Genomic DNA, 14,089 nt, shown 5'->3' on the forward strand with positions numbered 1-14,089 from the left:
GTCGTAAGTGACGCACGTCCGGCATCGTTAGTGATATTGTAGTGTGTGAAACCCATGTGCGATTGCGATTGAACGAAAAACTGTTGATCGCATACACATTGTTCAATTACTAAAAATTGAACGTCCGGTTGTTCAATGTTTCCGAGGCAGCACACATCGCAGTGTGTGACACTCCGGGAACGATGAACACATCTTACCTGCGTCCCGCCTGCAATGCGGAAGGAAGAAGGTGGGCGAGATGTTTACGTCGAGCTCATCTCCGCCCCTCCGCTTCTATTGGCCGGCTGCCATGTGACGTCGCTGTGACGCCAAACGTCCCTCCCACTACAGGAAGTGGTTGTTCGCCGCCCACATCGAGGTCGTATGGAAGGTAGGTACGGGTGACGGGATTTAATCGTTTGTGCGACACGGGCAACAAATTGAACGTGCCGCACATACGATGGGGGCGTGTGCGATCGCATACGAGATCGCATGTGTAATTGTAATGTGTAAAGCAGGCTATACAGTTAAAAATCCATGATCGGGTCCAAGACCTGGACACTGGGTTTCTGGTACAAACATCGTACTTTACAGTCTGGGTTCACTCATCCCTACCAGTTTCCAATCTTCTACTGTTCACTTTTCATACTTTTTTACAAACTTGAGCCAATGCTACTTCTGATAATATTAAAGTCAAGGCTTTTTCACTTTTTTTCAGGCCAATATTACAGACTTTTGTAATGTGAGTCACACAGTGCTTGGATGGACATCTTTGATTTCACTATTATGAAGCATATGAGCCACTTCCACTGCTGTGGTTGTTGCGCCATAACAGACATTGTGAAGAGCCGACTTGTTGACGTCATTTATTTTTTGCCTGTATGTCTACCAATTGGCTTTTAAGTGGATGGACAGACTTCATTTTGTATTTCTTCAACTGTCATGGCACTCACATGGTGCAGTTTGTCGATTTTCTTGGCTAACAGACAGTTATCGATGACTTGGATGATTCTGTTTCTCTTTTCATGGGAAATCTTCATGCTTCTCCTCGATTCAAATTAGTTACCTTTTGTTTGGTAATCCACCTAATTATACACTGAACTATTAGGGAATGTGAGAACAGGTTGTAATTTGTACAAATTCTCTTTTCAACCACCAGGTGCAAAATAGTAACAATGCTGTGACATGACAAGAATCTGCACAACTAACCATATGCAAGTCAAATTTATATATGAGATAGCCAAGATGATTGTCTATAAAATGAAGGTAGTCTCAAGCTCAAAAATATAGTGAATCATGAGATATGGAGCCTGATAGTCAAAGATTCAAACATTGTTACCCTTTTGCTCATCATTGTGTGTATCCATTTTTTCCCTGAAATAAATAGGGGCGAGGGAACAGGTGACAATTCCTGATGGCTCCAAGAGGTGATAAGTTGCTAAGTTCTCCCATTATATTGCCTCCTATAACCCAACCTACCTCCCTCTAACCAATAAAATCCCCGGTATGTCATCCATAAAACAGTGCATTTAATCACGACCCTTTCAAAACCCTTTAATGTTGTCACTTCAACGCTCTGCCTTGTCATGTTATTTGTACGCATTTTATTAGGGCACTTTGGCTGTTCTGTTCAGTAAGCTTATCAAGTGGAATATAGAAGAGGGTCGAATCCTTTGTTTCCACCGCAGATAGAGATACTAGCTGATGTCATGCTGTTCTATTGCAGCATGGGATTTGTAGAAAAACATAGAGGAATGAAATTTAGGAATCAAGATGGAGGCTGAAGGGAAGAAAACAGGAGGTGCAAACAAATGGAAAAACATACACTATGTATCAAAAAAAGTGCAAATTGTTAAAGATAAGGGGAAGGGTGCATATATAGAAGAAAAAAAATAAGAGAACTTAATTAATTCATATTTTTAATAAAAATAGTCCATATTTTAGTAGGTTTCAAAATAGGTTTTAGATACTGTTTATACAGTCTCCGGACCAGTATAATGGAGAAATATTCAGAAACTTACCAAGCACTCATCACACTGTCGACCTTTCACATTACTTCTGCAATCACACTGTCCTGTCTGTTGATTGCAAACTATAGACATAGACCCATTGATGTTACATTTGCATGCTGTAAGACAAAATGATGAATGGTTTAATCTCATTTAACATTCGTTGAAGACTTTAAATACTTTCATTTTTAAATTAACTACCCAGATGAAAATATTGCTTGAGAATTACTCATAGGTCATTATTGCTCATATATTGGCATTATCCTCTTTAAAAACAGCTGTGTTTATGGCTTGACTTGCGGTAAGATGGTGCTTTCAGGACAACTGACTGAGCATTTTAACTAACTAATAACAAAAGATATGCTCTTGAATTATGCCAAGCCAGTTACATAATTGTTGACACAAGTGATTATTCCTTCTTTATATTTTGTGTCTCTGTTGCCAAAAAATATTATATTGCCATTATGCTGTTCCTGTTTCTGTTGTTTGTCCATGTTGACAACACTGTAGCCAGTGAGTGAGCTCAGTAGCTCGTGCCATCTTGTTTGGTGAAAAGGACCCAAGACGTATCGAAAAAGTTAGCCATCAAATTGACTCAATTTCTATGTATCTGGTTTACTTTTATCCTATTTAAATTTATGGTAGGTAAATTTAGCTGCCAAACAAAAGTGATTGGCTGAAGTCCTTGTTGAGTGACCTCAATGTTGCAGCCAGACAATAGAGACTAGAACAAGAGAAAAAGAGGTGGAGCTGGATCCATGGAGGGTAAGCAGTACTCATTTTTTGTCATAAAGTTTTCTAAAAGAGAACAATTCCTTTAAACATGCAATTGTTCTTCAGTTGTTCTTCAGTTCAGTTCCTGAGTTTTGTGGGCAATAAGTACAAAGGGTGGCTGACATCAGAGGTCACATGGGCAGACAACTATCACGGGGTGTGATGGGGATAACAAGGAACTGGGGCTTCTAGCCTGGCCATTAGACCTGGGGGTCACTAGCTGTCCCTAACTCCAGAGATACTTCTAAAGGTGAAGATATCTGAGCCACCTTCCTTGTCCTTGCTACTGGCCAGCCCTGAACTAATACCCGCTCTCCCCAACCCCAAGGCAGGACCAGGACAGGAGTGGTTGAATCCACAGATAAAGACAAACGGGGACACCAAAAACTTTATCACACTGCTAGCACACACAGCGATATAAGACGATATGTGATAAGGAAGAAATAAAGAGCAGGAAGTAACCAGACGATGGAAGGATTTCCACAGCACACCAAGCAACATGCAATAAATCACCAGCTACAGGAATAGAACAGCACATGGACCAGTTTAGCAAAAGCAATTGTTGGCATGGGAAGACAGGCTCAACTTCCTAAAAAGGTGGGGAGTAAATGTGATAGGTCTCTCAGAATATGAGATCCAAGAGGTAACCATCAGTCAACATAGATTAACTCCTGCAAGCCTGATAACTAATGAGCACACAGCTGGTCAACACCCGAGCTTGTCTGTGCAATGCAGAAGCACCAGAGAAAGCATAGTGTCAGATTCTGCAGTGTGAAAAGCATCAGATACCCCCATGACACTCAACTATTTGGCCCCCTCCTCTGAAAGTTACCCTTCTTAAGGCTTTAAGTGGATTCCAAGGCTGTTTCCTAGTGGCATTACTGCTACTCCTACTCCTACTCTTATTTTACCCCCATCCCCCCCTTTTTTTCCCCTGTTCCTCCTCCCTCTTCTATCTTTCCCTCCCCCATTTTGCTGTTATGACCTGATATCTTGGTTGTGTAAAATGTATAACTACTGCGGCTAATTTTTGATATATTGTCATGTTTTAGATGTAATTGTTTATCCTGTAATTTGAAAAATGTAATAAAAACTTTATTATTTTAAAAAAAAAAAAAAGTCTGTGACCCTTTTGACTTGTACAAGGAGGAACATTACCACTTACGCCAGCTCACCGTGCAACCACCTGTAGTGAAATAACTTTTATTCTGTAACAGTATGACTATGGCCTGCACTATTAATTTTTATTAAAGTGTTGAAGACAGGGTGCAAGCCTGTAGCAATTAATGAAACTGCAGACCTTAGCAGTAACTGGATTGAGTGAGCTGTGCTAAGTACAGTGCCAATTGACCAAATACCGATTTTTAGATACCAAGGTAGAAACTCTCAACCAAAAACCACAACTTTAAACTACCTTAAAACCAATTGGTTTAATGAACATTTATGTCACAAACATAGTACATATAATAAATAATTTTTCGTGCAATGATAGATGAAGAGAAAAGATAGGAAAAACGCATTCAACCTCCTCTTTCCCTTCCTAAGATATGGCGTCGGCGTCCTAATCACAAATGACGCTCCATTCGACGTCGACTCGTCCCTTCTCTGTATTTTGATCCCAGTGCTCCTATTTGGCAGTGGGTAAGGGTGTATCACCAAAAAAATGGAGATGGGCTCTGATGTGATACAGTTTAGCATCTTACAAAAATAAAATAAATGAAAGTTACAAAGCAAACCTCAAAGCACCACTCCAGTGTTTTGTTTTTTTATTGCACCACTAGAGTCCCCTGCACCCTTGAATAAGATCATGTTCTTGTGCCTTCATCTTTTTTCAGCGCTGCTCCGATTGGTCTCCGGTGATTTGTGACCTGATGGCTGCTCCAATGTTTCATTGAGCAAACCAGACGTCACAACTCAGTACAACATTCATGAGAGCCTCATTCTGGCCTCGTTCTGGCTCTCATAGAGAACCATTGAGACCTTGTGATGTAGCTTCTGATTTCCGGCTGGTCAGAAGTTATGGGCACAAAATTCTGCAGCAAGATCGGAGGTGAAAAGGTGAAGCCAACGGAAGGTGATTATATGATGAGGTAGAGGACTTAGATTTAAAGCATCACTCCAGTGATGGAAAATAAATTCTGAAGGGGTGCTTTAAAAACTACTTAGATTTTGGTCTTTTCATTAGGAATGGTATACCAAAGTAATACCTTGCATGAGAAAGAGAACCAAGTGGTCTCAAAAATGTCTTTTATAATATAATTTATTTTTGGAAACCATTAAAAGCTATCCTATTTACAAGATTTTAATTTTGTGCCCCTTTCTGAAAGCAATTAATTGTAATTCAACTGACTAACATGATGCCACAATCTTCTTTCTTTTGAAGTACAAAACATCAAGTCATCCTTGAGAAACTGCGGTTTGCGTCTGCATTATTTTTGAGTAGGAAGCCACAGTCAGTATTTACTGACTCACTAAAATATACATGGCCCAAGGCCCTAGAAATTATAGAAAAATATCATATGATACCTACCCATTAGAGAGGCTATTTCTTGCTTCTGGAAAATAACTATTTTACACACTTTTTCTCAGGAATTTTTTGCTGTAAGATGTCCTTCACTTTCTGTATTTCTACAAGGAGAACCTTTACCTTCCTAGAACTATTAAGAAATGTGCTGGAAAAAGCATTGTTCGTCGCTATATTGGATTTTAATTGCCATGTTTTGCTATGTGAGTAGTTCATCTATTTTATTTTTGCAATATTTGCATTGTGTTGCACATATAGGCTACAACTAGTGCTTATAACTAGGGATGAGCGAATGTATTCGCCACTATTCGGTATCCGACGGATAATGGGGTATTCGAGGTATTCACTATCTGACGGCTAATATGGAATTCGCTCCGATACTTTCATTTTCATTTCTTGACTTCCTGGCACCTTTTTCCAGCCAATGAACACATCTTTTGTTGCTTGACCTCACAGTAACGCCGCAGCCATCTTTGTTGTGGTGTGACTGTAATTGGCTTGGCCGCACAGCGTCATAGGGCTATATAAGCCAGCGGCCAGTATGGTCAGTCGGTCTCTCCCTCTCTTTTTCTTACTCACCGATCACGGGTGTGCCGCTGCACGGCTGTCACACTGTGGCAGGTTCTCCAGCTTTTAAAAATGTCGGCCGCACATTAATACATCTCATATTCCCTGCTTCCGCCGCTCACCGGCGCCTATGATTGGTTGCAGTCAGACATGGCCCCATAGTGAGTGACAGCTATCTTACTGCAACCAATCACAGCCGCGGGTCTATATCGTGTAGTAAAATAAATAAATAATGTAAAAGAATGACGTGTGGTCCCCCCAAATGATACCCGGCCGAGGTATGCACACAGCAGTTGGCCGATTTTCTGAGACTGGGGAGGGCGAGGGCCGTAGTTACGGCCCCCCCTCTCGCAGCCGAGAATATCAGCCTGCTGGTGAACGGGGAATGTCGCATCCAATAGATGCAACAGTCCCGGCATGTCACCGGCCCTTCCTGATTGCCGTGATGCGGTGGCCATCAGGGTAATAAGGAATTAATGGCAGCGCATCGCTGCCACTAAGTCCAAGATTAGTAATGGCAGCATCTATGACACGCAATCACTAATCTGTAAGTAAATTAAATAAGCACAACACCGAAAAATCCTTTATTTGAAATAAAACACCAAAAAGCCCCTCTGTCACCACTTTATTAACCCCCCAAATATCCAGGTCCGGCGTAATCCACACTCGGCGACGTCTGTGAGCAAGTGCTCAATGCAGCCTCATTCTGTGAACGATGCTGCAGAGGTAACTCCAGGTCATTTCTCATGGTCGGTGATGTCAACACATTACCGATCGCGAAAACTGTAATAAAAGCTGTAATATCATCTATCTATCCCTCTATCTATCCCTCTATCTATCCCTCTATCTATCCCTCCATCTATCCCTCCATCTATCCCTCCATCTATCCCTCCATCTATCCCTCCATCTATCCCTCCATCTATCCATCTATACATCTATCCATCCATCCATCCATCTATCCATCCATCCATCCATCCATCCATCTATCCATCTATCCATCCATCCATCCATTTATCCATCTATCCATCTATCCATCTATCCATCTATCCATCTATCTATCCATTATCTATCTATCTATCCTCTATCAGATAGATACATAGAGGATAGATAGATAGATAATGGATAGATAGAGAGATAGATGGAGGGATAGATAGATTGATAAATAATGGATAGATAGACAGATAGATAGATAATAGATAGATAGAGGGATAGATAGATGGATAGATGGATAGATAGATAGATAATGGATAGATGGATAGATGGATAGATAGAGGGATAGATAGATAGATAATGGATAGATAGAGGGATAGAGAGATAGATAATGGATAGATAGAGGGATAGATAGATAGATAGATAGATAGATAATGGATAGATAGAGGGATAGAGAGATAGATAATGGATAGATAGAGGGATAGAGAGATAGATAGATAGAGGGCTAGATAGATAGAGGGATAGATAGATAGATAATGGATAGATGGATAGAATGGATAGATGGATAGATAGATAGAGGGATAGATAGATAATGGAAAGATAGATAGATAGAGGGATAGATAGATAATGGATAGATAGATAGATCGATGGATATATGGATAATGGATAGATAGATAGATGGCTAGATAGATAGACAGGCAGACTGATGTCAAACACATATATAATGTCCTTCCTCCCTGTATATTCTAAGCTGGCACTCTTTAGTGACTTTCATGTGGTACTAAAGGGTGCCTAGCCTTGTATTTAGCCAAAAAAAATAATTAAAAAAAAAAAGCGCCGTGAGGTCCCCCCCATTTTTGATAGCCAGTTAGGGTAAAGCAGATGGCTGAAGCCTGTAGACCACAGCTGGCAGCTTTACCTTGTTTGGGGATCCAATTTGGAGGGGCCCCAGGCTCTTTTTTTATAATTATTTATAAGTAAACAAAAAAATGGGATTTCCCCCAAATTGGTTCACCAGCTAAGGTAAAGTGGGCAGCTGTGGTCTGGTATTCTCAGGGTGGGAAGGTCCATAGATATTGGCCCTTCCCAGCCTAAAAATAGCAGGCCGCAGCTGCCCCAGAAGTGGCACATCCATTAGATGCGCCAATCCTGGTGCTTCGTCCTAGCTCATCCCGTTGACCTGATTCGGTGGCAAACGGGGTAATAAATGGGGTTGATACCAGATGTGTACTGTCACCTGACATCAAGCCCAGCAGTTTGTGATGTTATGGCATCTATCAGATACCCGACATCACCAACAGTCAGTAATAAAAGTAGAAAAAAAAATATTTGAAAAAACACTCCTCAAAACTATCCCTCTTTCACCAATTTATTGTAAAGAAAAAAAAAATCTCCTGTAATCCATTTTGGAAGTCCCTCGACGACTCTGGACCTTCTAGAATATGGGGGGCACGCTCAGGAAATGTGTCCCCCTTTTTCTAGGAGTGCAGACCCTCCATGTGAGGAGTGTGGGTGCAAAGAATCTGCACCTACCCTCCCCGGGTCACAGCAGCAGAGTGTGAGCATTCAGCACAGCTCCACAGCCATTCTCACAGAACACAGGAAGCTGAGCTGAGTCTGACAGCCGCGCTATGCGCATGCGCATAGCGTTCATTGTGAAGGAGGAGGGATGCGGGGGATTAGCATTTCAAAAAAGGTAAAAACAGCGGGAGAACACCGGGAGACACCGGGGGTGTATGGGGGGTGACTTAGCTGGACCCGGGGAGTAGTTTTCTATCGCATGTGTCATGGCACATATGACAGAAATCAAAGGAAGAGGGTGAATGCGGGTGGCGCATTAGTGTGCGTCCTGTCATCTTGGATGAATCGGGAGGGGACAGAAATGTAGTGAGGCACCTTCTATAGGCTGTGCCCATAATGTTTCTGCCTTTTCCCATCCATTTCAGCCTCTTCCTCAGTCACCACAGGTCACCGACGGGTCCAACATGAAATTATTCTGGTTTCCCTTAGACTTGCATTGGGGGCCGAATATTTGCGAATACTCGAATAGCTGCAAGGTGTTCACTGGATATTCGGCAGAGCGAATAATAGGGTATTCAATCATCCCTACTTATAACCCAATAATTTTTATTGATTTTCTAAAATGAAAAAGTTATATAAAAAAGAAAATATAATATTTAAAAGGGTTGTCCACTGCTTTAACATTGATGGTTTATCCTTAGGATAGTTATGTGACGCCCTGGCAAAACCAGAGTGTCACAGAGGTCTTCATCCATATTTTTGGTGCAGATCTCACTCTCCCTTAGGGAATTTCCAACACAGTTACACACAGCACCAGTGGGCGGAGCTGAGAGGTCTGAAGTGTCTGGGAGGGAACTATATAGGGAGTTTCCAGTTTGCAGTGAGCAGTCTGCAGGAGGTGTGGAGTCTGGAAGGAGCTCCGGTATGGAGCTTGGGAAGAGGGGCAGTAAGGGCCTCAGGAATAGGCCAGTCGCTTGCGGGGAACCCGAAGTGGACCGGGACAGGGTAGTGGCCCGCCGGTGTCAACTGTCAGGACCTGGTCCGAACTCGTGAAGGGAGCAGACACAGACACAGACATCAGGCAGGTGAAAACCACCTGTATTACACCCCTGGGTGAGGGGCCCGTCCTCACAGCATCCGAGGGCACCAGTTACCAGCAATTTGGTTAATTCCTGGACTCGTGTCAGTTATTGTCTTATATCGTGAGTACTCCTGCACCACCTGGTCCAAGCCGTGGACTGCACCCGTCACTCCCAATCCAGTACACTGAGCCCCGGTCATCCACCCCTACCCACGAAGGGGTCAACATTCAGCTGCCATTCCATCGAACCCGGGTACTCCCCAACAGCAGCGGTGGTACTCAACCTTACCACACACCGTTGGTGGCGTCACGAAGAATCTACAACAAATCTCCTGCACATATTACGCCCTTTTTTATTTGAGTGTCCGCACGATCCCCGGGTCCGGAGACCCCTCAAGCCACTGCGGATCCGGACCAGCAGCTGATCAGTCAGAGTACGATACCTCGCTCTCCAGCCCATCAGCTGTTCATTGTGCCGGTGACAGCAGCAGGTAACCGGAAATGCTCAGTTCTTGAGCTGCCCCATCTTCTGTTAGTGGACAAAGCTGTGTACTGCACATCCACCTCACATTCAAACAATAGAAAGATAAGCCTTCAATGTTAAAGTAGTGGACAACCACTTTAACATCTTTACGACATTGGATGTGCTGAGTACATAATGAAAGTTGGGGCCATTCTGACCAATGACGTACTCAGTATGTCATGGTGACTGGGGTTCAGCCGCTGTACTCCCGCGATCACCGCTGGGCCTCCAACTTATCTTGTAGTTGAGATCCAGCTCTCACTGCCAGTAGCAGTGTCGGCATCGTTCCGGCCAGTTTAAAATCCTGAATGCTGCAATTAATAGTGATGTTCACAATAATACAATATTGTATTAACCCCAGAATTCTAATTTTCACAAGGGTGATAGGTAAAACAGACCCCATAATGTGTTACACAATTTCTCCTGAACATGGCAATAACATAGATGTGACTGTACAGTACTGTTTGGCAGAACCACAGGGCTCTAATGGAAAAGAGTACATTTTGATTTTTGTAGCACAGATTTTCCTAGAATAGTTTATGGACTCCATTTGCAGAGCCCCAAAGTGCCACAAAAACAAAGACCCCCTCAAGTGACCAAATTTTGGAAATTACGCCCCTCTCAGAATTCATCTATTGGTGCAGTAATGATTTAGTCCATGGAAAACATCCATGGAGTCAAACACAGTGAATATTGCTGAATTAAAAATTGTAAATAAGCCCTTGTCGAGCCCAATAAATTGTAATGCCTGTATATTCTGTCCAGCTTGTGTTTATGGAAACCTGCAACCTCTAAATTAAACCAGCTTTCCTCACTACAACAATGTCAAACATGTGGATGCTAGCTGTGATTTAGGCACATCATGGGTTTCAGATGGAAGGGGCGCATGTGGATTTGGGAGTGCAGATTTGGTGCGTTTATTTTTGAGGGGGAAGCCATAGCGTTTTTCCAGAGCCTTTGTGTTACAAATCATGTGGAACCCCCCTATATTTCCGTGACAGATGACAGACCTGAGTGGGGCATTGTCTTTTTGTGGTTTGAATTGAATGCTATTTGGTGGCGATTTTGGTACAGAACATTTTGGATCAGTTACCATTTAGCCTGTGCTCCATGCTGAGCGCTTTCATCGGGGTTTCCATCTACCTCTCCGAAATATGTGATTCAGGGTAAACTCTTGATGGCTCCATTCACTATTGAGGCAGCAGAATTACGCCAATCTCCGTTTGGCCTCTTTTCACCGGCGCCCGTCTTTTCAAAGGTAAACAAAAATTGTTTGATAACCGCACTTTTTTGCATGCATAAAAAGACGCATAAAAAGATGAACACTACCGCACCACAGGCCAGACATGAGGTCAAAGTGACTCCCTCTGCTTAATTACAGTAAATATTCTGTTGGGAATTATGTCTGAATAACATTTTTCAGAAAAATACATATAATCCCTGGTGTAAGTGCTCAGTGTTGAATAAATATGAGCCGCACCATACTGAAATCTTTGTGAGAGAGAATAAACAAAGCAACAGCAGTTGATAAATTGGTTTTAATTATTTAGTTTTTACACCATTCACAATGTGGTGTAAGTGATTAGGTGGCATTTTTTCTCCGGTCAGTACGATTGCAGTGGTTCCAGGATTATATCATGTTTTTAGGTGGCTGCTATCATGCTTAAAAACGCTTTTTGACAAAATAAAGGTTTTTTGCACCACTAAATTAATAAAGCTATAGCTTTTTATTTTTTTGAGGGATGACTCTTTAGTTGTACTATTTTGGGCCACAATTTTTTCTATCGTTTTTATTCCCCTTTTTGTTAGGCAGAAGCATGAAGAAACATCAATTCAGGATTAGTTTCTTTTTTTTTTTTACGCCGCTCACCATACAGTAATAAAAACAAAACAGGTTTATTCTTCTGGTCAGTGCGATTACAGCAATTACACATTTAGGACCTATGCGCACACTGCGTTTTTTGCCATGGATTTGCCTCGGTTTTTGCTGCAGAAAATGTGCGGTTTTTGTTCATAACCTTTCTGCAGTCCTTCCCCAGCAAAATCTATGTAAAAACCAAAATGCTGTGCCCACACTGCGTTTTTTCCTATAGGTTTTGCTGCAGAATTTCTGCAGCTTTTCTGCAGCAAAAAGGGATGAGCATGTCACTTCTCTTCCGCAGGTACCTGCGTTTTTGCCATAGATAATGGTAAGAAACAACAGAGAACAACCTGCAGGAAAACCGCTGCAAAACCGCGGCAAATCGCTGTAAAATTGCCAGTGTGCTTTTACAACGGTTTTTGCTGCGGGTGCGGAATTCTGCCAAAGGGTGCGGATTTTTCTTAAGAAAAGAAAATTTCTCAGTGCGCACAGACCCTTATATAGTTTTTTTTTATGTTTTGCAGCTTTTACATCATAAAAAAAATTTGTAAAAAAAAAAATAGTTTTGGCATTTCTGTATTATGAGAACTATAGTTTTTTTTTATTTGTTAGCTCACGGAGCACTATGGCAGCTTGTGTTTTGCGGGACAAGATGATGTTTTCAGTGGTACCATTTTTATCTACATATGACTTTTTGATGCCATTTTATTCTGATTTTTTGTGAGCTGAATGATGAAAATAGTTTTTAATTTTTATTTTTTATTTTATTCTTTGAAGGGGTTACAGTTTGTGACAGTTTTATAGATGGGGTTGTTACCGACGCAGCAATACCAAATATGCGTAGTTTTTTTTTTCTACATTAATGTACCCTTTATTGGAATAATTTTTGTTCTTAATTTTCATATTCTTTTTATATTTTTACTAAGTTTTCTTACTTTTTTTTAAACTATTTTACCTAATCTCTTTATGGGACATTACTTTTCATCAGTCTGATAACTGATATAATCCACTGCAATACTTTATCACTACAGTGGATAATCTCTGTCAGTGCTGCACTCGCAGAACTGACAATTTGCCTCATACACTATGCATCTGGCATGGTGTGTGAGGCTCTCCATAGCAGGGTGACCTGGGCTCATCATGATGACAACCCAGGGTTGCCATGGCAGCGATCAGGACCCTGTGATTGTATTACAGGCACCTGATCGCTCAGGAGAGGAGTGCGATCCACTCCCTTCCATCTGAATGCTGCAATCACGATTGATGGCAGCATTCAGGGGGCAGTGAGAACCGGCTCTCGGCTGCAAAATAAGCTGCAGACCCGGCATTGATTGTGGGTATACAGCAGCTGAACCCCTGTGATCGCCATGACATACTGGGTACATTATGTGTCGCTAAGGCACTTACAATCGTGACATACTCATTACATCATATGTCGGTAAAGAGTTAAAAATGTTCAAATATTTTCATACAATTGGAAATTTGTAATATTGCCAAAATTCTCAGTGTTTATTTATCTCTTGTAATTTTAAATTACTTACACATCTCCTGACATCACCACTGCATTTCAAATATGTACCAGTGTCTGTCTGCTGTCCTTAACATGATGTCTTTTCTTTTTCTTTTACCTGAATCAATCTAAAACATCTAAAACTGAACTTCTTATATTTGAACACTCCTTTAACCTACCTTATCCTGAGATTTTGATTTCTGTTGAAGTGATACTATCATACCCCTAAAGCTGCATGCCTAGTGTCTTGTGATTACATTTGCCTCTTGTCCTCTCTTCACTCCCTATATGCAATCACTTGCTCATTCATTTCATCAGCACCTAAAAACATCTTAAGTCTTACATTTTCAAATTTGTAAATTGCAAAATCTGCTGCTGTCATTATTATTCATTCATATTTGTCTGCTGCATCATCCTACTAATCAATCTTCCTCTGACTTCTCCATTCTATCCCTAAAGCAGCAGCAAGAGTCCCATTTCTGTCCAGACACTACACCGATTCCTACATTCTGTGCCAATTGAAATGGTTGCTCTTCCATAAAAGCGTACAATATAAACTTATTACATGCACTCACAAAGTTCTTCACTCTACTCATGCTAAACATCTAAGAACAATATCTTTCAAAATCCAAACTTCATTCTCCTGTCTCAAAGACTTCTCCTGTGCTGCACCAGTTCTCCGGAATGCACTATCTTGGACAATTCAGTTCATTCCTAGTGTTGATAGTTTTAAATGTGCCCTAAAAGCAAATCATTTTAGGCGGGGCTATCACAACAACTCATTAATCTAACTCTTCTCAATAGTACTTT

General features: G+C 41.5%; 1 protein-coding gene across 6 annotated transcripts in view; it reads right to left on the reverse strand.

Annotated features, from left to right (window-relative positions):
* Positions 1-14,089, reverse strand: part of LAMA2 (laminin subunit alpha 2) — a 1,231,414-nt gene that overhangs the window by 476,375 nt on the left and 740,950 nt on the right. For all 6 annotated transcript variants that reach the window (XM_075339908.1, XM_075339907.1, XM_075339906.1 and 3 more), the window contains exon 20: positions 2,001-2,107. In XM_075339908.1, the coding sequence (XP_075196023.1) occupies positions 2,001-2,107 (107 nt within the window). The remainder of the gene's footprint in view (positions 1-2,000; positions 2,108-14,089) is intronic.

Source organism: Anomaloglossus baeobatrachus, chromosome 3, assembly GCF_048569485.1.
Source record: "Anomaloglossus baeobatrachus isolate aAnoBae1 chromosome 3, aAnoBae1.hap1, whole genome shotgun sequence".
In the NCBI taxonomy this organism is placed as follows: domain Eukaryota; kingdom Metazoa; phylum Chordata; class Amphibia; order Anura; family Aromobatidae; genus Anomaloglossus; species Anomaloglossus baeobatrachus.